The sequence below is a fragment of the Heptranchias perlo genome, chromosome 10, assembly GCF_035084215.1.
Source record: "Heptranchias perlo isolate sHepPer1 chromosome 10, sHepPer1.hap1, whole genome shotgun sequence".
Lineage (NCBI taxonomy): Eukaryota > Metazoa > Chordata > Chondrichthyes > Hexanchiformes > Hexanchidae > Heptranchias > Heptranchias perlo.
In genome coordinates this window covers 35,333,000-35,355,761 of record NC_090334.1, presented here as the reverse complement: position 1 = coordinate 35,355,761, position 22,762 = coordinate 35,333,000, and the positions used below count along the sequence as shown (strand labels likewise).

At 43.9% G+C, this 22,762-nt stretch overlaps 1 protein-coding gene across 1 annotated transcript in view; it reads left to right on the top strand.

The window, feature by feature from the left end:
- The window catches only part of ttc6 (tetratricopeptide repeat domain 6), a 162,015-nt gene that overhangs the window by 25,051 nt on the left and 114,202 nt on the right, over positions 1 to 22,762 (top strand). The window contains exons 8-9 of the mRNA XM_067992173.1: positions 8,740 to 8,909; positions 12,616 to 12,736. Of these exons, the coding sequence (XP_067848274.1) occupies positions 8,740 to 8,909; positions 12,616 to 12,736 (291 nt within the window). The remainder of the gene's footprint in view (positions 1 to 8,739; positions 8,910 to 12,615; positions 12,737 to 22,762) is intronic.

The following is a 22,762-nucleotide window of genomic DNA, read 5'->3' as shown; positions in this document are numbered from 1 at the left end:
GAATTCCAGAGGTGAGGTGAGAGTGACTGCCCTTGACATCAAGGCAGCATTTGACCGAGTGTGGCACCAAGGAGCTCTAGTAAAATTGAAGTCAATGGGAATCAGGGGGAAAACTGTCCAGTGGCTGGAGTCATACCTAGCACAAAGGAAGATGGTAGTGGTTGTTGGAGGCCAATTATCTCAGCCCCAGGACATTGCTGCAGGAGTTCCTCAGGGCAGTGTCCTAGGCCAAACCATCTTCAGCTGCTTTATCAATGACCTTCCCTCCATCATAAGGTCAGAAATGGGGATGTTCGCTGATGACTGCACAGTGTTCAGTTCCATTCGCAACCCCTCAGATAATGAAGCAGTCCGAGCCCGCATGCAGCAAGACCTGGACAACATCCAGGTGTGGGCTCATAAGTGACAAGTAACATTCGCGCCAGATAAGTGCCAGGCAATGACCATCTCCAACAAGAGTGAGTCTAACCACCTCCCCTTGACATTCAACGGCATTACCATCGCCGAATCCCCCACCATCAACATCCTGGGGGTCACCATTGACCAGAAACTTAACTGGACCAGCCATATAAATAATGTGGCTACGAGAGCAGGTCAGAGGCTGGGTATTCTGCGGCGAGTGACTCACCTCCTGACTCCCTAAAGCCTTTCCACCATCTACAAGGCACAAGTCAGGAGTGTGATGGAATACTCGCCACTTGCTTGGATGAGTGCAGCTCCAACAACACTCAAGAAGCTCGACACCATCCAAGATAAAGCAGCCCGCTTGATTGGCACCCCATCCACCACCCTAAACATTCACTCCCTTCACCACCGGCGCACTGTGGCTGCAGTGTGTACCATCCACAGGATGCTCTGCAGCAACTCGCCAAGGCTTCTTCGACAGCACCTCCCAAACCCGCGACCTCTACCACCTAGAAGGACAAGAGCAGCAGGCACATGGGAACAACACCACCTGCACGTTCCCCTCCAAGTCACACACCATCCCGACTTGGAAATATATTGCCGTTCCTTCATTGTTGCTGGGTTAAAATCCTGGAACTCCCTTCCTAACAGCACTGTGGGAGAACCGTCACCACACGGACTGCAGCGGTTCAAGAAGGCGGCTCACCACCACCTTCTCGAGGGCAATTCGGGATGGGCAATAAATGCTGGCCTTGCCAGCGACGCCCACATCCCGTGAACGAATAAAAAAAAAACTTAGGGTGCTGATTTCTGTGCTAGTGCTTGGAAGGGTAATAGTGAGTGACAGTGCATTTTCAGCTCATCTAGCCATTGCAAATGATTGGGCCTTTCACCGACTTCATTGGGCAGATGGAACAGATGCTCCAACCAATCTGCACAATATATCAAAATTGCCTGCATCATCTCTTATTAAGGAGGCTAAAGAGTCTTGGTTAAATTTTGCAGATCTTTGAGGGTCCATGCCACAATCCAGGCCTCAACCCAGGTGGGCCCCACAATCGCTAACCGAGTGGCCGTAAGCCTGCTTCCACTCAGTGTTACTGACCACCAATGCACCATCTGGCGGATCCCAGGCTGGAGCTCAGCAAACTCAAGCCTGGGAGACCCCGCCCCCAGCCAGGCCCCTCTCTACACCACTGGCCTTATTTGGAAGACCCGCCCCACAAAGCCCCATGGAAACTCTTAGGGAAGGCCAGTACCTGGTTTATCTGAATCCCACCTTTCTGTCGGACTCCCATGGAGTTATGACGTGAGTACAACGGAAAGGCCGTGGATTTTCAGCCTCAGGACTCTAAGCAGAGCATTGCCCAGCTGTTTAATGCAAGAGAGTACTGAGGCAAAGACCCAGGACAGATCTACCCAAAGGCATGCGGATTTATATGTAAGGGGTAAATTTTGCAAAGCTCCACTCATTACATGGAGCTTTGCTAGTCACGAGCGCAAGTCAGGGCTATAGCTACAGCACTATAGAGCTGATTCTGCAACCTGTACTTATGTCTAACAAGGCTCTATGCCAGGGGCGAAGACTTGCAAAATTAGCTCTATGTTGTCAATGGACACTTGTTTTAAGGATGCCAAAGAAGCAGCCATCGAACTAAAAAGTGGTCTTTAATAGAGTCACTAGATTTTCTGCTAGAGGTGGTAGAAAAGAAGAGTACACTCCGTCTTTGCTTAGATATTGGTCTTCTTTGGACTTTAAGACCATAGGTAACAAATAGTTATTGTGTTGAAGGGACTTGATATGATCACTGTAAAAAGCCACAGAATCATAGAACTTTACAGTACAGAAGGAGGAAATTCGTCCCTTTGTGATTGTGTTGGCTTTTTGCTAAAGCGGTCTAAGAGCATGCACGGTGAAACCAGTGTTCTAATACTAACTTGTGAGTAGCTAGGCAGAATAAGAGAATTACAATTTCTTGTCCTAAAAGGAAATAGGAAACTGCAGAAAGGCATTCAATGCCACAATCTGAGATGAGCTGTGTTGATAGAGAGGGATTTTGTGAACACACTGAAGCTGAGGAAACCCTGACCCTGTATTGACTGCTGTGTTCCTGATAATTGAAACTGAGGAAACTTCATTATAACGCCAAATAACAATGTGATAATAGACAGCTTTCAGGTCATTAGCGACCGCCAGTCTCCTGGACATATCACTTGACCAACTTGAGGCAGTGTTACCATCGTGAACCTTTTCTTCTTTGTTTCGTGTTCCGAGATCTAAAATGGGATGCTACTGTTCCGAATTTTTGTAGAACCACTGATGGTCGCATAAGCCCAAGAATTATTTGTGACCTTGTCCCAGTTGGCCTTGAAGTGCTGCAGGTCCTAGCCTAAAATGACAGGCTGTGGGCTGGTACGTGGACCTGGAGGTCCAGACAAAGTCAGATAAGGACTGCTACCGATATCTCTGTCTCGACTGTAGGCAAGATGGGCACCAACAACTTGCATTTATATAATGCCTTGCACATAGAAAAAATTCCCCAAGGCACTTCACATAGACGTAATCAAAAAATCGACGCTGAAGCAAAGAAGGAGTAATAGGGTGGTCCAAAAGCTTGCTCAAAGTAGGGTTCTTAAAGGAGGACAGGGAGGTGGAAAGGCAGAATATGGCGCTTGGGCAGCAAAAGAAAGGGGATGCCCAAGAGGCCAGAATCAGGGAAAGGAGATGGGTTTGTAAGGCTGGAAGAGATTATAGAGATGAGGGAGGCAAGGCCATGAAGGGATTTAAACACGCGGATGGGAATTTTCAATTTGAGGTGATTGTAAGCCAATGTAGGTCAGCAAGCAAGCTGATGGGTGAGCGGGGCTTGGTGTGGGATAGTATACGGTCATCAGAGTTTTGGATGAGCTCCAGTCCAAAGAGATTTAGGGGTCCATGTTCAGAGATCACTAAAAGTCTAATGGAATGTTAGCTTGTATATCTAGAGAGCTAAAATATAAAGGGGAGGAAGTTTTGCTACAGCTATACAAGGCCCAGGTTAGTTCCGGAGTACTGTGCAGAGTTCTGGCCACTGCACCCTAGAAAGGATATATTTGCCTTGGAAGGAGTGCAGCGCAGATTCACTAGAATGTTACCAGGACTCCAAGGCTTCAATTATGAGAGAGATTACATAAACTGGGCTTGTATTCCCTGGAATATAGAAGATAAAGGGGTGATTTGATTGAGGTTTTTAGGATTTTGAAAGGAATTGATAAGGTAGATAGAGAGAAACTTTTTCTGCTGGTGGGGGAGTCTAGGACAAGGGGACATAAGCTTAAAATCAGAGCCAGGCCATTCAGGAGAGAAGTTAGGAAATACTTCTTCATGCAAAGGGTGGTAGAAGTGTGGAACTCCCTCCCACAAAAAGCACTAGATGCTAGCTCTGTGAATAATTTTAAAGCTGAGATTGATAGATTTTTGCTAGCCCAAGGGTATTAAGGAATATGGAGCCATGGCAGATAAATGGACTTAGGTTTACAGATCAGCCATGATCTCATTGAATGGTGGAACAGGCTCGAGGGGCTGAATGGCCTACTCCTGTACCTACGTTCCGAAAGGTTACAGAGGGTGTTAGATGGGAGGCCACTAGGAATAGTGAATTGACTGGAATTGTCAAGTCTGAAGGTGACAAGGGCATGGATGAGGGTTTCAGCACCAGAAGGGTTGAGGTCGCGGTGGAGGCTATGTAATGAAGAGGATATGAGTGCAAAAGCTCAGCTAACGATTGAATAGGATGCCAGGTTATATACAGTCTTGTTCAGCTTGAGAGAGCGGTCGGGAAGCGGGATGAAATTTGTGGCTATGATACAGACTTTGTGGTGGGGGCTGAAAACTATGGCTTCAGCCTTCCCAATGCTTCAGCTGGAGGAAATCGTGGTTCATCTGAGACTGGATTCCAGACAAGCAGTTTGACAGCACAAAAGCAGTGTGGTGGGGGGGGGGGGGGCGCGTAGAAGGAAGTAGATGAGAGGTAGAGCTGGTTGTCCACATATGGAAGTTGATCCTATGTCTGTGGATGATATTGCCAAAGGGCCGCATGTCAATGAGGAAGGAGGAGGAGGCCAGGATTAGATCCTTGAGAGACTCCCAAGCTAACGGTCAGATAGGCAAGAGTGGAATTAAGCAAGGTCAGTCCCATTCAGCTGGGCAACGGAGGAGAGGCATTGGAGGAGAATAGTAAGGTCGACTGTGTCAAAAGCTGCAAAAAGGTTGAGGAGGAATAATGCACCATGGTCACGGTCATATAGAATGTCTTTTGTGACTTAGGTTAGAGCTACTTGAGAGTTGGGCATGGATTTGGGAGGAGACAACATTTCATGGACTTTGGAGAGGAAAGGGAGGTTGAAGATGGGCAGTAGGTTGCAAGCACAGGGGTTGAGAGTGTTTTTTTTTGAGTGGGCGTGGCTGATGATGGAATTGTTAAAAGGGAGAGGGACAGTACCTAAGGAGAGGGAACCATTTACAGTGTCAGCTAGGAATAGGAAGTTGGGTGGTCAGCAGTTTAGTTGGAATGAGGTCAAGGGAACAGGAAGTGGGTTTCATGGACAAGATGAGCTTGAAGAGGGCATGAGAAGAGATAGGGCAAAAACAAGAGAAAGAAACTGGTTTAGGGCTAGGACACGGAGGGGATCTTGGGAGAGGTATGGCTTGGTGGGGGGTGGGGGGGTGGGGAGGTGGGGAGAATAGCAGTGGCAGCTGAATGGATGGTCTCAATTCTAATGACAAAGATGTCCATGACTTCCTCACACGTTATTAAAGGTGAGGGTGGAGGGGGCATGGGAGATGGGTTTAAGGAAACAGTTGATAGAAAAGAAGCCAGGAGTTATTTTTGCTCTCCAAGATGATCCTAGAGTAGAGTGGGTGATTTCTCTTGGATAATATCGGACATCCTCTTAAGGTGATCTAAGAAGGTGGGAATTTTTCCATTGACTCAGTGGGTAGATGCATCACTTGTATGGCACTGATCTATCTAAACCAAGAAAGTCCAAGGTTCAACTCCTGGACTGCATTGAGTTAATTAATCTCAACTCCTGATTGCTAGGCAATGACTATTACACGAAGTGCGGGCTCAACTGTGATCATTTTCCTCCCCCCATGGCCAAATCCTCTGCCACCATTCATTCAAGAAGAGTTCCATATTTGATAGCTGACTTGTATATAAGTTATAAGGTTAAAACAAAAGCTCATGTATTGTTACTATCATTAGGAGTTGAATTTCTACAGGGGGTCTTCCAATCAATCGCTGTAACTTTGGCAGAAGATCCGCAGAAACCCTGGAACAATTGATGAAGCAGCTGAAGATGGTTGGGCCTAGGACACTGCCCTGAAGAACTCCTGCAGCAATGCCCTGGGGCTGAGATGATTGGCCTCCAATAACCACTACCATCTTCCTTTGTGCTAGGTATGACTCCAGCCACTGGAGAGTTTTCCCCCTAATTCCCATTGACTTCAATTTTACTAGGGCTCCTTGGTGCCACACTCGGTCAAATGCTGCCTTGATGTCAAGGGCAGTCACTCTCACCTCACCTCTGGAATTCAGCTCTTTTGTCCATGTTTGGACCAAGGCTGTAATGAGGTCTGGAGCCGAGTGGTCCTGGCGGAACCCAAACTGAGCATCAGTGAGCAGGTTATTGGTGAGTAAGTGCTGCTTGATAGCACTGTCGATGATACCGTACATCACTTTGCTGATGATTGAGAGTAGACTGATGGGGCGGTAATTGGCCGGATTGGATTTGTCCTGCTTTTTGTGGACAGGACATACCTGGGCAATTTTCCACATTGTCGGGTAGATGCCAGTGTTGTAGCTGTACTCGAACAGCTTGGAGTGTGTTCTTATAGTAGCTGGTGAGCCTATAATGTCAGGTGACAAGAATATCAATATTGGTCTTTGGACAGATGTAATTCATTGGAGGATGGAAGGATTGGGATGGATATTAGACATGATTGTTAACTCAGGAGAGCAGGGATTGTTTAGCTGAAGCACTCTTTAATTAGCTGCTTTCAAAGAGCTCTGGTTCCAGGCGGGTTTTGGAGGCCTCCCGCTTCTTTGCCATCCTCTATGTCATCAGTGCCGAAGGTACTTGTCCCATGTGTTGTCCCCATTTCAGACCAAAGCTATGCAGCTTAGAGCAAAACAATATCATTTGGGACACTCTATGGAGTCTGTATTGGAGGAAGCCACCAGACCTGTCCAGGCAGTGCAGTCACTGAGGACTTCAATGGTTAGCTTGATGAGAGATTTAGTTGACCCATGGATCTGGTTTAGTGAAGTGCAGTTTGGCTGCTGAGCATGGCTTCATGAGAGGAATCATGACCCAAGTGTTCAGAGGATAGCTCTTGCCCTCAAGCAACCAGCCTCTTACTTGCTATAAAGGGGCAAGGAATGGAAGGAATGGAGAATTGCTGCAGCATAAAAGTACCATGGCAGCTGCCAGGAATGCAGTCACAGACCTGCATGATGGACTGCTGATGATCACACATCAGTTGCACGTGAATGGAATGGAAGCATTTGCGATTCATGAATCCAGCAGACTCACCAGAAGGAGCCTGCAGGGTGACATGGGTGCAGTCATTGATGTTGGGGGAGCCTGCGATCTGCATCAACCTCAGAGCCTGATCATGCTGTTGCTCATGGAGAAAGTGATGAAAATATTTGGTTTCATGCGATCATTCACCTGCTTAATGTAAGCATGAAATGCAGACTGACTGGTGTTATTGAAATCCCCTGTTGTAGCCTGGAAGGAGCTGGAAAGATGGAAAACAATGGGGATTCCAGCATGGATTGATCAGTACAACCAATGGAAAATGCAGAGTTAATGTAAATGGATTTTCGGCAAGCATGATTTGAGCATTATATCCATACAACCACTACAAGTGATGATCAATGAAAGTGTATTCCACTTTCATTGCACCCTGTGGCCTAGATTGTTTGACATTATTTTGATCTTGGCATCCGCCTATTTAAAACAAACAGAAAATCTGTTTGTGTTTCTGTGGTAAGAAAAAGTAAACATGCACATGGTTTGTCACTTCATTGGCAAAAGGGACTTTTCAAAACTTGCCCTGTGCCATTTTGCACAAATACTGTGCATTCCACAACTATTAACAAATTTATCAACACTTATGCCTCTTAACTGGCTCATTGGGTTCTAGCGAAGTGTTAAAGAAAGAAAGAGCTTTCATTTACACAGCACCTAACATCCCCAGGATCAGTGAAAACACTTTATAGTCAATGATTACTTTTTGAAGTGTAGTCCCTATTGTTATGTAGGTAAGTGGGGCAGCCTAGTCACCCACAGCAGTGTCTCATAAACAGCAAATCAATGAATGACCACATAACCTTTCTTTTATGGTGTTGTCCACAGGTCTTAACCTATTTATTTTAAATGGGTTAATGTCATCACTAAAATGGAAGATGACAAAATGCATTAAGTAATCATCCATTTTTGTACTTTGTTTTAATAACATTTTACATTATAGTATTACTTGAGCTTGTTATGAATAGTATCTTTCCTGATCATGGCTGTAAATACTGGGACTATAGCATAAAGGTGATTATGATCATGACAAACAATGCAGAGGTTCTCAATTAAATGCCCACCATGGAAAGTTGAGAAATTTAATTCAACAAATCTGATAATTTGTGGACTGGAAAAAATGACCATGAAAGCTGCTGGAATGTCACACTAACCATTTCACTAATGCCTTCCAGGGAAGGGAACCTGCCACCCCTAGCCCATGTTATAAATTGGATAGCCAAATGGTGAAGGAGAGAATACTAGAGCCTGGTCTTCAGTTGCTTCCAAGCCTTTATTCACAGAGATCTCCCTTACACACACATACCATACTCTAGATAAGCTCTCATTTAAAAAGGATATAGGAGAGTTCCTATCTGACACACACCACCTGAATACAATTAACACAAATTTATAAAAATCACAGGATACAATTAACACCCCATTCTGGCCTACATGTAACTCCGGTGCCAGACTATGTGATTGACTGTTAATGCTTTCTGAAATGTCATAGCAAGCCACTCAGTTGTAAAAACAATCATTATAGAAGAAGACCCACTGTCACCTTCTCAGGGCAGTTAGGGATGGACAATAAATACGGCCTTCCGAACACCACCCACACTCCAAGAACACATTAAGTAAAAAGGGAATTACCACACCAAAGAAAATGTATGTGAAAATGTTGTTATAAAAACAAACTTTATTCTTCAGGGTGATTGCTAAATTGAACATATTTGAAAAACTGTTCAATATGATATTTCTGCAATTTTTCCATATTAGGAATTATCGTGGGCAAGCATATGCTAAGCAAGCACTGTTCAGAGAAGCAATTGAGGATCTGTCTGCCGCTATTCATTTGGATCCTAACTGCTGGGTGGCTTTCTATCACAGGGGCTGCCTGCTACGAAAGATTCACCCAATCCAAGCTTTACAGGACTTTAGTGTTTCAGGTAGGATGTAAGCTTAATTTATACTGTAGTTAGTGCTTATAAAGATGTGAAGAGAAGTTGAATTGTTCACAAAGCTGTGCCCAAAGCCAAAAATGTTATAAAGGCCTTAACAGTACTGTATAAATGTTTATTTTTATGGATGTTGTTTACCACATAAATGATATTGATTGCAATACACTGTAGCATTATACCAGAACTATGCCTGCCAGTGACCTTTGCCACTGTCCCTGCTGGAGTATGCAGGCTTAGTGGGATGTCACTTGATTTAAATATTGGCAGTGGGCACCTGCGACATTTGAGACACGTCTCGGGTACCTGCCAGTCAGATCCGGGTGCTGTGGGGGCTGGGTGGGGGTGCGGGTAGCAGTTCCTCCTCAGAAAGACGATTTTGTGACCCCTTTGGCCTCCTTTGTAAAGAGGCCAATAATATCAATTTTTAAAAAAATTCTTTGTTGACCTTCCTTCATGGGTCCAACATGGACCCCAGATGGATTCCACTTCCGTGGGGGTAGCAGCCTGTATGCTTCTTCTCACTGGGCGTACTGACTGCCACTGTTCCTCTTGGCCTCTGAAGGGCCTCTGAAAGTAGGAAGTCCCTGCCTTTAGCCCCACTACCTCTGCATCAGAGGTTCTATCCTTACAAGACCTTTTCAACTGAATAGGTTAGGGAGGACCAGGGGCACGCTTATGTAAGGGCAGAACTAGGTTGGCTGTTAGGCAGTTCTTCTTTTCCCAGAGAATAGGGGATCTGTGTGCTGATTCGCTGTAGCAAGTGAAAGCTGGACCTATTTCTGGCTGGGCTGGAGATTACCTCAAACTGAAGATATGCATCCTGTAAAGTAAAGCAAGGATAATGTGATCTTCTGGACTGGTTTTGATTGACTAAAGGGGTTGGAGAGGAATTTTCCAGTTCCCCCCCAATTGGCCTGGATTTTTAAAAAAATATGTTATTTTGCCTCTCCCTGGAGATTTCATAGCTCTGGGTGAGTGGGGAGTGTATGTATTGTAACACATTAAAACTTTGTGGGACACGCTGGTGGACCAGTGGGTCTTTACCTGTCCATCATTTTCGTGTGTTTGAATTTGGAAACCCAGCCCGAAGGTCAGGATCTGGCTTATCTAGGGTTCGGCCTGGTTTGTGGCCCTTCTGCCACACAGTCCACTGGAGTTGTGATGGGAGTGTGCAGAAGGCTTCTGGAATTTCAGTCCCCTGATGTTTAGAGATTGTTTTTAGCATCTCATAACATAATATATTCGAAATCAATATAGATAAATGGCCATCATATGAATCCCTAAACCCTGTTAAGGGCCATCCCTGCAATATCCAAGAAATATGGCCAAACTACCAATATCTGTAGAGGTTAGGTGAGAGTTGCTGCCCTTGACTTCAAGGCAGCATTGGACCAAGTGTGGCACCAAGGAGCCCTAGCAAAACTGACATCGGGGTGGGGTCAAAGGGAAAACCCTCGAGTGGTGGGAGTCATACCTGATATAGGAAAATGGTTGTGGTTGTTAGAGGCCAATCATTATAGTCCCAGGACATCGCTGCAGGAGTTCCTTAGGGAAGTGTCCTCGGCCCATCCATCTTCTGCTGCTTCATCAATGATCTTCCCTTTGTCATAAGGCCATAAATGGGAATGTATTATCAATTCTACAGTGTTCGGCTCCATTCACTATTCCTCCAATGATAAAGCAGCCCATGCCAGCCTACAGCAGCAGTTGCCTGACATCAGGCTCTGGCGGAGAAGTGGCAGGTAACATTCCCGACACATTAGTGCTAGGTAATGACCATCTTGAACATGAGAAAGTCCAGCCATCTCCCCTTGGCTTTGAACAGCACCACCATCATTGAGTCCCCCACTATCAGTATCTTTGGGGTTTCCAATGACCAGAAGCTTAACTGGACCAGCCTTATCAACACAACAGTGATTAGAACAGGGCAGAGGCTGGGTAGTCTGTGATAAATGGCTGGAGGTCAGGGATCTCGGGGTCAGGGATCTCGGGGCCAGGAGCGGCGGCAATTGGGAGAGTGGTTTAATGTGGGGTCTTTAATACACCTTCAGGATCCCATTCACTTTATTAATTCTTCTGCATAGCATTAAAGTAGTTCTGAGCTGGGGTGAGTGCTCCTCCTGCGCCAATTAAAGGACCCGATCAGTGCCCCCTGATCCCACAACCCCCAACCCCATGTTGCCTCATCCCCAATCCCCGGAACCCCGGCCCTGCATTGCCTCGCCGATCTCCAGACTCCCAGCCCCACGTTGCCTCGCCCTGCATCCCTAACCCAACCTATATACCTGAGGGATGTTGCGACGATAGCAGCAGCCCGATGTAAGTTAGTGTAAACTTAGAGCAAAGTTCTTGGAAGAGATATGAGGTCATGAGACATATGTAACACAAAGTTAGAAAGACTAGGGCGAATCGCATTAATGCTGAGCTGTGCAACTGTAACGTGAAGTCTCACTCAGCTTTCACATCATTGTATGTGTTGCCTTTGAGTATCATTTTCTCTAATAAATCTATAAGCGTAAGACTCTGCATATAGAATTCTTATTCCTGGCAAAATAATTCAACAGAGGAGAAAAAGAAGAGGTGAGAGATGAGGGATAGGAGCAAGGCCAAATTAAGAGACAAAAGAGGCTTGGGTCCAAAGTGGTAACCAATATGTGTATGTGAATGTGATAAACTACTAGCAGTTGCACATTAACAACTGGGAGGAGGCTCGTGTGGAGCATAGACACCAGCGTAAATCAGTTGGGCTGAATGGCCTGTTTCTGTGCTGTAAACTATATGTAACTCGATGTAAAGTGGTTGCAGCATTCAGCCTGGGGAGCAGAAATCAAGGCCTATCTGGGGGTTGAAATTGAGGCTTGCCTGTACGTAGCATGTTAGAGCATACCTCAGACAATCCAAACCAGCTGTCTAAATATTTGTATACTTCTATATAAGGAAAGGAAACCTTGGATAATTTCTCCCCTCTTTAGCCATAGATGAGCTGAGGCCAATTGTAGTGCCTCGACTGGATAAACATTTTTATACTTGAAATGGTTTAATGTATTTACGATTTTAATTTCTTCAATAGTACTTATTTGGTCTCTATTGTAGGGTAATCCCTATTTTCAGTCCAGTTTGTTTTTTGTTTTTCTTCCGAACAATTATTGTGACACTTTTGTGCAATAGTAACAAGCTGTTACGAAAGTAGGGATAAAATTAAGCAATTTATCTATGTAAGGAGAGAAATCAATGCACTTTAGCCAGGATTTCTCACGGTCCTGCCACAAGTTTGTGGAAGGAACTGGTATTGGTGGGAGCAGAATATGGGACGAGTTGCACTCTTCCGCGACCTTTCCTGTTTTTACAACTATCTGATTTCCTGCTGGAAATCATGGGTAGCATTCAATACGTCCTCCCATTTATAGGCGGTAGAGCATCCCAGATGTGCTTCCAGCCCGTTGAAGGCATGCCAATCTTAAGAACTAGCCCTGACCCTGTGACCTTTGCTGGGGTCAGTGGCATAGTTAGGAGCATATGCATCTCTGCACTTGTGCCAAGATATGCCATCCCGCAAATTTTTGGCCCCTATTTCTCACTGTGGTATAGAAATCTTGGAAATAAAAGTTTATGATGTCCAATAAACAGCTATATTTTTCTTTTAATATAGTGGATATACAGGTTTACTAAAAAGCTTTTCTACTTTTCTTTGCAGTGCTTATCAATGATGAGCTTGAGAATTTGGATTCATTTTTGCATCGTGGGATTTTGTACGCTGAACTCAACCAGTGGCATGCAGCAATATGGGACTTTGAATCTGTACTCGAACTTGATAGGTACACTGTCTGAATCTTCTTTCATTGTTAAAAGGCAATTAAGGGTACATTGAGCAAAATTGTGCAACCTTTCACTTCCCCCACATTATGCATGTCATCCTATATGATCAAAGCTAGTATTACAGCCAGTCACCAGTGTCTGAGAAATCAACATAGAAACCTTAAACTGCACAGTTCTTTGATTATCAGTATGAGTACATCATATAATGTAACATGGATTGAATAGAATTAGGAGAAGCAATAAGAGAGGAGAGCGCTGCCATGGAGGTTAAAGAACATGGGGTCACACCCACAAGACCTGCTGGTATCCATGCACTGTGTGTACAATGCGTGAGTAAGGTTTCTGCAGCTCATAGAGGAGCTCCGTCTGATAGGGTGATTCAGTAGGGAGGCTATCAACTGTAAATGTAGGCTCACTGAACCACAGCTGAACACACAGCTGCATGGCTCCACACTTAGCTAAGTATAACATTTTTTACCTACCTTTTGGTGGCAGTTTCCAACAGTTCCTCTTAAGGAACGCTGGTTTGGCTGCTATGTGGCCAAGGAAATAGACCATAGCACGCCCAACCCATTCTGCTCTCAGTTGTGACCCAATTTGGCAAAGGGGCCTGAAACAGACATTAGGCCCTCCGATTTGCATAGGCAATGGGTTTAATACCTGTTTCAGGTGGGTGACTACAAGGCGCCCTAACCAATATGGCGTGCAGTGCACTTTCGAGCATCTGTTGCAGGACCATCTCATGACTCAGCTCAATCAAAAAAAATACACATTTTTTTATATTCATTCATTCATGGGATGTGGGTATCGCTGGCAAGGCCAGCATTTATTGCCCATCCCTAATTGCCTTTGAGAAGGTGGTGGTGAGCTCCCTTCTTGAACCGTTGCAGTCCTTGTGGTGAAGGTTCTCCCACAGTGATGTTAGATAGGGAGTTCCAGGATTTTGACCCAGCGATGATGAAGGAACGGCGATATATTTCCAAATCAGGATGGTGTGTGACTTGGAGGGGAACGTGCAGATGGTGGTGTTCCCATGCGCCTGCTACTCTTGTCCTTCCAGTTGGTGGAGGTCGTGGGTTTGGGGGGTGCTGTCGAAGAAGCCTTGGAGAGTTGCTGCAGTGCATCTTGTAGATGGTACACACTGCAGCCATGGTGCACCGGTTGTGGAGGGAGCGAATGTTTAAGGTGGTGGATGGGGTGCCAATCAAGCGGGCTGCTTTGTCCTGGATGGTTGCAAGCTTCTTGAGTGTTGTTGGCGCTGCACTCATCCAGGCCAGTGGAGAGTATTCTATCACATTCCTGACTTGTGCCTTGTAGATGGTGGAAATGCTTTGGGGAGTCAGGAGGTGAGTCACTCGCTGCAGAATACCCAGCCTGCTCTTGTAGCCGCAGTATTTATGTGGCTGATCCAGTTTAGTTTCTGGTCAATGATGATCCCCAGGATGCTGATGGTGGGGGATTCGGCGATGCTAATGCCGTTGAATGTCAAGGGGAGGTGGTTAGACTCTCTCTTGTTGGAGATGGTCATTGCCTGGCACCTGTGGTGCGAATGTTACTTGCCACTTACTAGCCCAAGCCTGGATGTTGTCCAGGTCTTGCTGCACGCATTGTCACAAGGAGAGAAAACTGGAGTAATGCATATTAGGCACATGTGCACCACTTTTACAATATTACATTTGGATGTATTTTACAGAGAGTTTTCTTCTGATACTGCAGAATAAATAGCAGATCAAAGGATAGGAAACATGACAGAAGAAAATGTTGGTGAAAGATGTATTGTGTCACTGCATAATGCACATGTGGAATTGAAAGCTTATACATTGGGTGGCTTAGGTCATTGCCTTTTGGCTGTGGGTTGAGGTCCTCCTCCACCTGCTTCATGGTCAGGCCTCTCTAGATGGCAAAATTGTGTAGCGTGTGGCAGGCAAGAATGATCTCAGAGAGTATAACATAGCTCCATGTAATACACCTCTCATTTGTTCATGCACCTAAAGTGCTAGTTCAAGTTGCCTATAGTTAGCTCAGAATTAATCCTGGTGGCCTTGTTGTATCTGCATTCACCGTGTTCCTGTGTGAAGCAAAGATGTCTTGAGTCCGGGCTGAAGAAAGTAGCGTTTGTCTCCTTGAAGCTATCCTTCCCCTTTAAAGAACCCATTGCCTTAAATGAAGGAATCGTGACTGTTGCCATAAATGGCCCTACAAGATCATGCGTTGCTGGTCACTGACCACCTGGGTATTAATGGAATAAAACCCACCATGGTTCATGACACCATGAGATTATGTAGGGACCAAGGGAGCTATATGGTTGCCATGAATCATGAATAACATTCTGAATTTTGGAGCTTTTTGCAGTGTGGAGAAATTAAAGTGTCATCTCATTCTGCCACCTGCTTTTCATGGGATAAACTTATGAAGATGTTTGCCTTGTTGAACAACACAACAATGAGCTGCTTGATGAATCTCTGTACTATGGGCTGACTGAAGCAACTGGTGTTCCTGTAGTAGATTGGAATGAGCCTGCGGCATAAAAGTTCAGGGCTGTAATTATATGGACTGCCACTTGCAGTGTTGTCCATGTGGTGATGTATCTGCGATTCTAGCAGAGCGCACAACTCTGTCACTGCTTTGCTAGTTAATTAGAGCCTATGGGGACAGCTTTCCTTGGATATAAGAACATAAGAAATAGGAGCAGGAGTAGGCCATACAGCCCCTTGAGCCATTCAATAAGATCATGGCTGATCTTTGGCCTCAACTCCACTTTCCCACCTGATCCCCATATCCCTTGATTCCCCTAGAGTCCAAAAATCTACCTAGCTCAGCCTTGAATATATTCAATAACTCAGCATCCACAGCCCCCTGGAGTAGAGAATTCCAAAGATTCACAATCCTCTGAGTGAAGAAATTCCTCCTCGTCTCAGTCTTAAATGGCCGACCCCTTATCCTGAGACTGTGCCCCCTGGTTCTAGACTCACCAGCCGGGGAAACAACCTCTCAGCATCTACCCTGTCAAGCCTCCTCAGAATCTTATATGTTTCAATTAGATCACCTCTCATTCTTCTAATCTCCAGAGAACATAGGTCCATTCTACTTAATCTCTCCTCATAGGACAACCCTCTCATCCCAGGAATCAATCTAGTGAACCTTTGTTGCACCCCTCCAAGGCAAGTATATCCTTCCCTAGGTAAGGAGACCAAAACTGAACGCAGTATTCCAGGTGTATGTGCCTGGGGCTGTAGACATGGCTGCGTGGATAAGGACAGTCCAGCACTAACATTTCTTCTTTGATCCTCTTCTGTCTCCGAAAGGTTGAAGTAGAATGAAATGTGCATTTTAAGAATTTAGATTACAGCCATGAAAAATCTGGCAATGCAGCTTTTAAGAAATTCACTTCCTTAATACCCCAGAACAAGCCTTCCCATCACTGGCCATTTTATATGGTGCATTTTCTGTGAAAACATGAGAGAATTGCACTTAATCTCTTTTAAAAATAATTACCACAAATTATAATATTAAAATCAAGCAATTGCAGAGAAAGCACAAGAGCATTTTAATCCAACCTGAATAACTAACTAGAGATTAAGCGCTGCCTGTTTTGGGCAGGGATCTTGCAATATTGATGGTGCTCAATTTTCTGGCTTCATTTGCAAATACCGTGGCAGTGGATGGAATATTTAACCAGTAATAAAGCTATAACACATGAGAATTAAGTGTCCCCTTATATAGGTGCCATTAACATTTGTTGTCAATCTCCTTTGATTCCCTTTTAGGTATCACATAGAAATAGTTCTGTTGCTAAGCTAATGTGAAGTATTTTTTTTAGAATAGTTGGGTTTGAGGCTGGTAGCTAAGTAAGGTGCTGCTTCCTATCCTGTGACATACAACATAGTAGAGATATTCATAGTAAGCTTCCTTACCTGTGCGGCTCTTCAAAAATCAGACAACTTTTTCCTGCAATGTGTAAGTGATACTGCATTGGCCATCTCTGCTGTCTCCTCCTCTGCTTAATATACCCTCTGTTTGCCTGCTCTTTGTCCTTATATAGTCTAATTTGCTGCTTCCTCAGTTTATCTACAACGTCATCACTAAAAGCTACAGGTACAAAAAATAATTAAAAAGGCTAATGGAATGTTGGCCTTTATCTTGAGGGATGGAATACAAAGAGGTGGAAGCTATGTTACTGCTGTCCAGAGCTCTGGTTAGACCCCATCTGGAGTACTGCATTCATTTCTGGGCCCCGCACCTCAGGAAGGATATATTGGTTTTGGAGGGCAGTGCAGATTAACCAGAATGATATCGGGGCTAAAAGGGTTAAATTATGAGGCTAGGTTGCATAGATTAGGTTTGTATTCTCTTGACTATAGAAGGTTAAGGGGTGATCTAATTGAGGTGTTTAAGATGATTAAAAGATTTGATAGGGTAGATAGAAACTATTTCCTGTGGTGGGAGAGTGCAAAACAAGGGGGCATAACCTTAAAATTAGAGCGAGGCCATTCAGGGGTGATGTCAGAAAGCACTTCTTCACACAAAAGGTAGTGGAATTCTGGAACTCTCCTCCCCAAAAAGCTGTTAAGGTTAGTCCATTGAAAAATTCAAAACTGAGATTGATGGATTTTTGTAAGACAAGGGTATTAAGGGTTACGGAACCAAGGCGGGTAGGTGGAGTTCAGGTACAGATCAGCCATGATCTAATTGAATGGTGGAACAAGGACAAAAAAGGAGATCTTCTTGTGGAGGCAGAGGGCATGGCTGAGCTACTAAATAAATACTTCGCAAAGAGGATGCCAATGTAGCAGTAAAGGAGGAAGTAGGGACGATATTGGATAGGATAAAAATAGATAAAGAGAAGATACTTAAAGGTTGGCAGTACTCAAAGTAGAAAAGCCACCTGGTCCAGATGGGATGCATCCAAATTTACCGAGGGAAGAAAAAGTAGAAATTGCGGAGGCTTTGGCCTCAATCTTTCAATCCTGCTTAGATATGGAGGCGGTGCTAGAGGACTGGAGGATTGCAAATGTTACACTCCTGTTCAAAAAAGGGGAGAGGGATAAATCCGACAATCCCAGGCCAGTCAACCTAACGCAGGTGGGGAAACTTTTAGAGACAATAATCCGGGACAAAGTTAATTGGCACTTGGAAAAGTATGGGCTAATAAATGAAAGTCAGGAGCTAGGATCTAAATTAATAAGCAGAATCTCAAAGGTAATAATCTCTGGATTACTACCTGAGTCACACGCAAATTAGCATAGGGTCAAGCAGATCAGAGAGTTAAATGCGTGGCTCAAAGAGTGATGTGGGAGGAAGGGGTTTCAATTCATGGGGCACTGGCACCAGTACTGGGGAAAGAGGGAGCTGTTCCATTGGGACGGGCTCCACTTAAACCGGGCTGGGACCAATGTCCTGACGAATCGAATAACTAGGGTTGCAGATAGGGCTTTAAACTAAAAGTGGGGGGAGGGGAAATTTAGAAATCTAAAGAGCAAGGACAAGGCAATAGAGCGGTGTAGCGATTTAGATAAAGACAGGCAGAGTGTGTCTGGAAGAGACAGAGAATTTAACGGAAAAAGTGCATCAACGAATAAGGTCAAAGCAGGGAATAATGGTAAAAAGTTAAAATTAAAGGCTCTTTATCTGAATGCATGAAGCATTTGTAACAAGATAGATGAATTAGTGGCACAAATAGAGATAAATGGGTTTGATTTAATAGCCATTACAGAGATGTGATTGCAAGGTGACCAAGGTTGGGAACTAAATATTCCAGGGTACTTGATGTTTCGAAAAGACAGGCAGAATGGAAAAGGACGGGGTGGGGGTAGTCCTGATAATAAAGGATGACACAAGGACAGTAGTGAGAAAGGATTTTGACTCTGAAGATCAGGAAGTCGAATCAGTATGGGTGGAGATAAGAAATAATAAGGGGCAGAAAATACAGGTGGGAGTAGTTTATAGGCCCCCTAACAGTAGCTATACTGTTGGATAGAGTATTAATCAAGAAATAATAGCAGCTTGTAACAAAGGTAATGCAATAATCGTGGGGGACTTCAACCTTCATATAGACTGGGCAAATCAAATTGGCAAAGGTAGTCTGGAGGACGAGTTCGTGGAATGCATTCAAGACTGTTCCCTAGAACAATACATCATGGAACTAACCAGGGAACAGGCTATTTTAGATCTTGTATTGTGTAATGAGACAGGGTTAATTAGTAGTCTCATAGAAAAGGATCCTCTGGGGAAGAGTGATAAAATATGATAAAATTTCACATTGAGTTTGAGAGTGACACACTTAAGTCCGAAACTAGAGTCTTAAACTTTAATAAAGTCAATTACATAGGTATGAAGGGCGAGTTGGCAAAGGTACATTGGGAAATTAGATTAAAAGATATGACGGTAGATAAAGCAGTGGCAGACATTTAAAGAAATATTTCAAAATTCTCAACGAATATACATTCCATTGAGAAATAAAAACTCCATGGGAAAAGTGATCTATCCATGACTAAATAAAGAAATTAAGGGTAGTATTTGATTAAAAGAAGAGGCTTATAATGTTGTGAAGAATAGTAGTAAGCCTGAGGATTGGGAGAGTTTTAGAAACCAGCAAAGGATAACCAAAAAATTGATAAAAAGGGAGAAAATAGAATAAGAGTAAACTAGCAAGAAATATAAAAACAGATTGTAAGAGCTTCTACAAGTATGTAAGAAGGAAGAGAGTAGCAAAAGTAAACGTTGGTCCCTTAGAGGCTGAGACAGGAGAAATTATAATGGGGAATAAGGAAATGGCAGAGACGTTAAACAAATATTTTGAATCTTTTTTTTATTCGTTAATGAGATGTGGGCATCACTGGCAAGGCCAGCATTTGTTGCCCATCCCTAATTGCCCTTGAGATGGTGGTGGTGATCCGCCTTCTTGAACCGCTGCAGTCCATGTGGTGAAGATTCTCCCACAGTGCTGTTAGGTAGGGAGTTCCAGGATTTTGACAAAGGAACGGCGATATATTTCTAACTACTTCACAGTAGAAGACACAAAAAGCATACCAAAACTAGTGGGGAACCAAAGGGCTAATGAGAGTGAGGAACTTAAAGTAATTAATATCAGTAGAGAAAAAGTACTAGAGAAACTAACGGGACTAAAAGCCAACAAACCCCGTGGACCTGATGGCCTAAATCCTAGGGCTCTAAAAGAGGTGGCTGCAGAGATAGTGGACGCATTGGTTGTGATCTTTCAAAACTTTCTAGATTCTAGAATTGCCCCATCGGATTGGAAGGTAGTAAATGTAACAGTGCTATTCAAGAAAGGAGGGAGAGAGAAAACAGAAAACTTCAGGCCAGTTAGCCTGACATCAGTCATCGGGAAAATGCTGGAATCCATTATTAAGGAAGTGGTAACAGGGCACTTAGAAAATCATAATATGATTAGGCAGACTCAACATGGTTTTATGAAAGGGAAATCGTGTTTAACAAATTTATTAGAATTTTTTGAGGATGTAACTAGCAGGGTAGATAAAGGGAAACCAGTGGATGTAGTATATTTGGATTTCCAAAAGGCATTCGATAAGATGCAACATAAAAGGTTGTTACTCAAGATAAAGGCTCATGGGATTGGGGGTAATATATTAGCATGAATATAGGATTGTTAACGGACAGAAAACAGAGAATAGGAATAAACGGGTCATTTTCAGGTTGGCAGGCTGTAACTAGTGGGGTGCCGCAAGGATCAGTGCTTGGGCCTCAGCTAGTTACAATCTATATTAATGACTTAGATGAAGGGACCGAGTATAATGTATTCAAGTTTGCTGACGATACAAAGCTAGGTGGGAAAGTCAGCTGTGAGGAGGACACAAAGAATCTGCAAAGGCATATAGAGAGGTTAAGTGAGTGGGCAAGAAGGTGGCAGATGGAGTATAATGTGGGGAAAGGTGAGGTTATTCACTTTGGTATGAAGAATAGAAAAACAGAATATTTTTTAAATGGTGATAAACTATTAAATGTTGGTGTTAAGAGGGATTTGAGTGTCCTCGTACAAGAAACACAGAAAGTTAGCATGCAGGTACAGCAGCAATTAGGGAGGCAAATGGCATGTTGGCCTTTATTGCAAGGGGTTTGGAGTACAAGAGTAAGGAACCTTGTTACAATTGTACAGGGCTTTGGTGAGACCACACCTGAGGTTTGGTCCCCTTATCTAAGGAAGGATATACTTGCCTTAGAGACGGTGCAATGAAGGTTCACTAGATTGATTCCTGGGATGAGAGGGTTGTCCTATGATGAGAGATTGAGTAGAATGGGCCTATATTCTCTGGAGATTAGAAGAATGAGAGGTGATCTAATTGAAAGATATAAGATTCTGAGGAGGTTTGATAGGGTAGGTGCTGAGAGGTTGTTTCCCCTGGCTGGTGAGTCTAGAACTAGGGGGCATAGTCTCAGGATAAGGAGTTGGCCATTTAGGACTGAGGTGAGGAGGAATTTCTTCACTCAGAGGGTTGTGAATCTTTGGAATTCTCTACCCCAAAGGGCTGTGGATGCTGAGTCATTGAGTATATTCAAGGCTGAGATAGATAGATTTTTGAACTCTAGGGGTATCAAGGGATATGGGGATTAGGCAGGAAAGTTGAGGTCGAAGATCAGCCATGATCTTTTTGAATGGTGGAGCAGGCTCGAGGGACCGTGTAGCCTACTCCTGCTCCTATTTCTTATGTTTCTTATGTCAGCACGGGTTTGTTTTAGGAAAATCGTGTTTTGACTAACTTAATTGAGTTCTTTGATGAAGTAACGGAGAGAGTTGATGATGGTATTGCTATTGATGTTGTGTATATGGACTTTCAAAAGGCACATGAGGGACTTTAGTTATGTGGAGAGACTGGAGAAGCTGGGGTTGTTCTCCTTAGAGGAGGTTAAGAGGAGATTTGATAGAGGTGTTCAAAATCACGAACGGTTTCGATAGAGTAAATAAGGAGAAGCTGTTTCCAGTGGACACAGATTTAAGGTGCTTGGCAAAAGAATCAGAGGCGACATGAGGAAACATTTTTTTATGCAGAGTTGGTGTGATCTGGAATGCACTGCCTGAAAGGGTGGATTGAAGCAGATTCAATAGTAACTTTCAAAAGAGAATTGGATAAATACATGAAGGGAGAAAATTTACTGGGCTATGGGGAAAGAGCAGGGGAGTGGGACTAATTGGATAGCTCTTTCAAAGTGCCGGTACGGGCATGATGGGCCAAATAGCCTCCTTCTGTGCTGTAACATACTATGATATTATGAACTGGAACGAGTGGCTGAATGGCCTACTCCTGTTCCTATGTCCCTTCCTATGATCCTACGTTCCTAAGTCATTGTTGTTTAATCCCATTTGTTACAAATCGGTCTCCTCCAGATGCTTTTCTCATGCACAACACAAAATTCAGTTCCCATAGACAAGCTTCTGTGGTGTCTGATAAGTGCTGTCTATGCTAGGCCTATTCTGATTAGGTTATATTGTTGCATAATAGCCCATGGGCGGAGTTGAGATTGAAGCATGATGGTGGGGGTGTTGAAGTTTAAGTCCAGAGAATTGCCAACTTGCCACAGCACAGCAACGTCCTCCATTGTGATGTTGCAGTTCACATCAGACTCAAAACCGCAACACGATCACGATCGGAAATTTATAAGTGAGTAAATTATTTGAAATCAGTTTTGGCCAAGTCTTGACATACAAAATTAACCGACCCTGAAGTGTTTTGGGAGGAATTTCATGACCCCCACGACTGCCGCCCCCCCACCCCCGCAACTGGCTCTGCCACTGTAATAGCTTGATGAGGCAAGTTCATTGTTTTTAGTACTTGTATGTGATCGTTGATTGTTTTTCTAGATGCATACTTCTGTTAGCAATCAACAGAATTGGCATAGCTAGTATCTTTCTGAAATATTTCATGCTGAGCCGAGGGAATTGAAGCCAACTTTCCTGCATGCAATTGCAGGACCTATTTTCAGCATGTTATCTTTCTTAAAAAGAACTTTATTTTAAGCTAAGATACATAGTACAGAGAGAAAACCTGTAA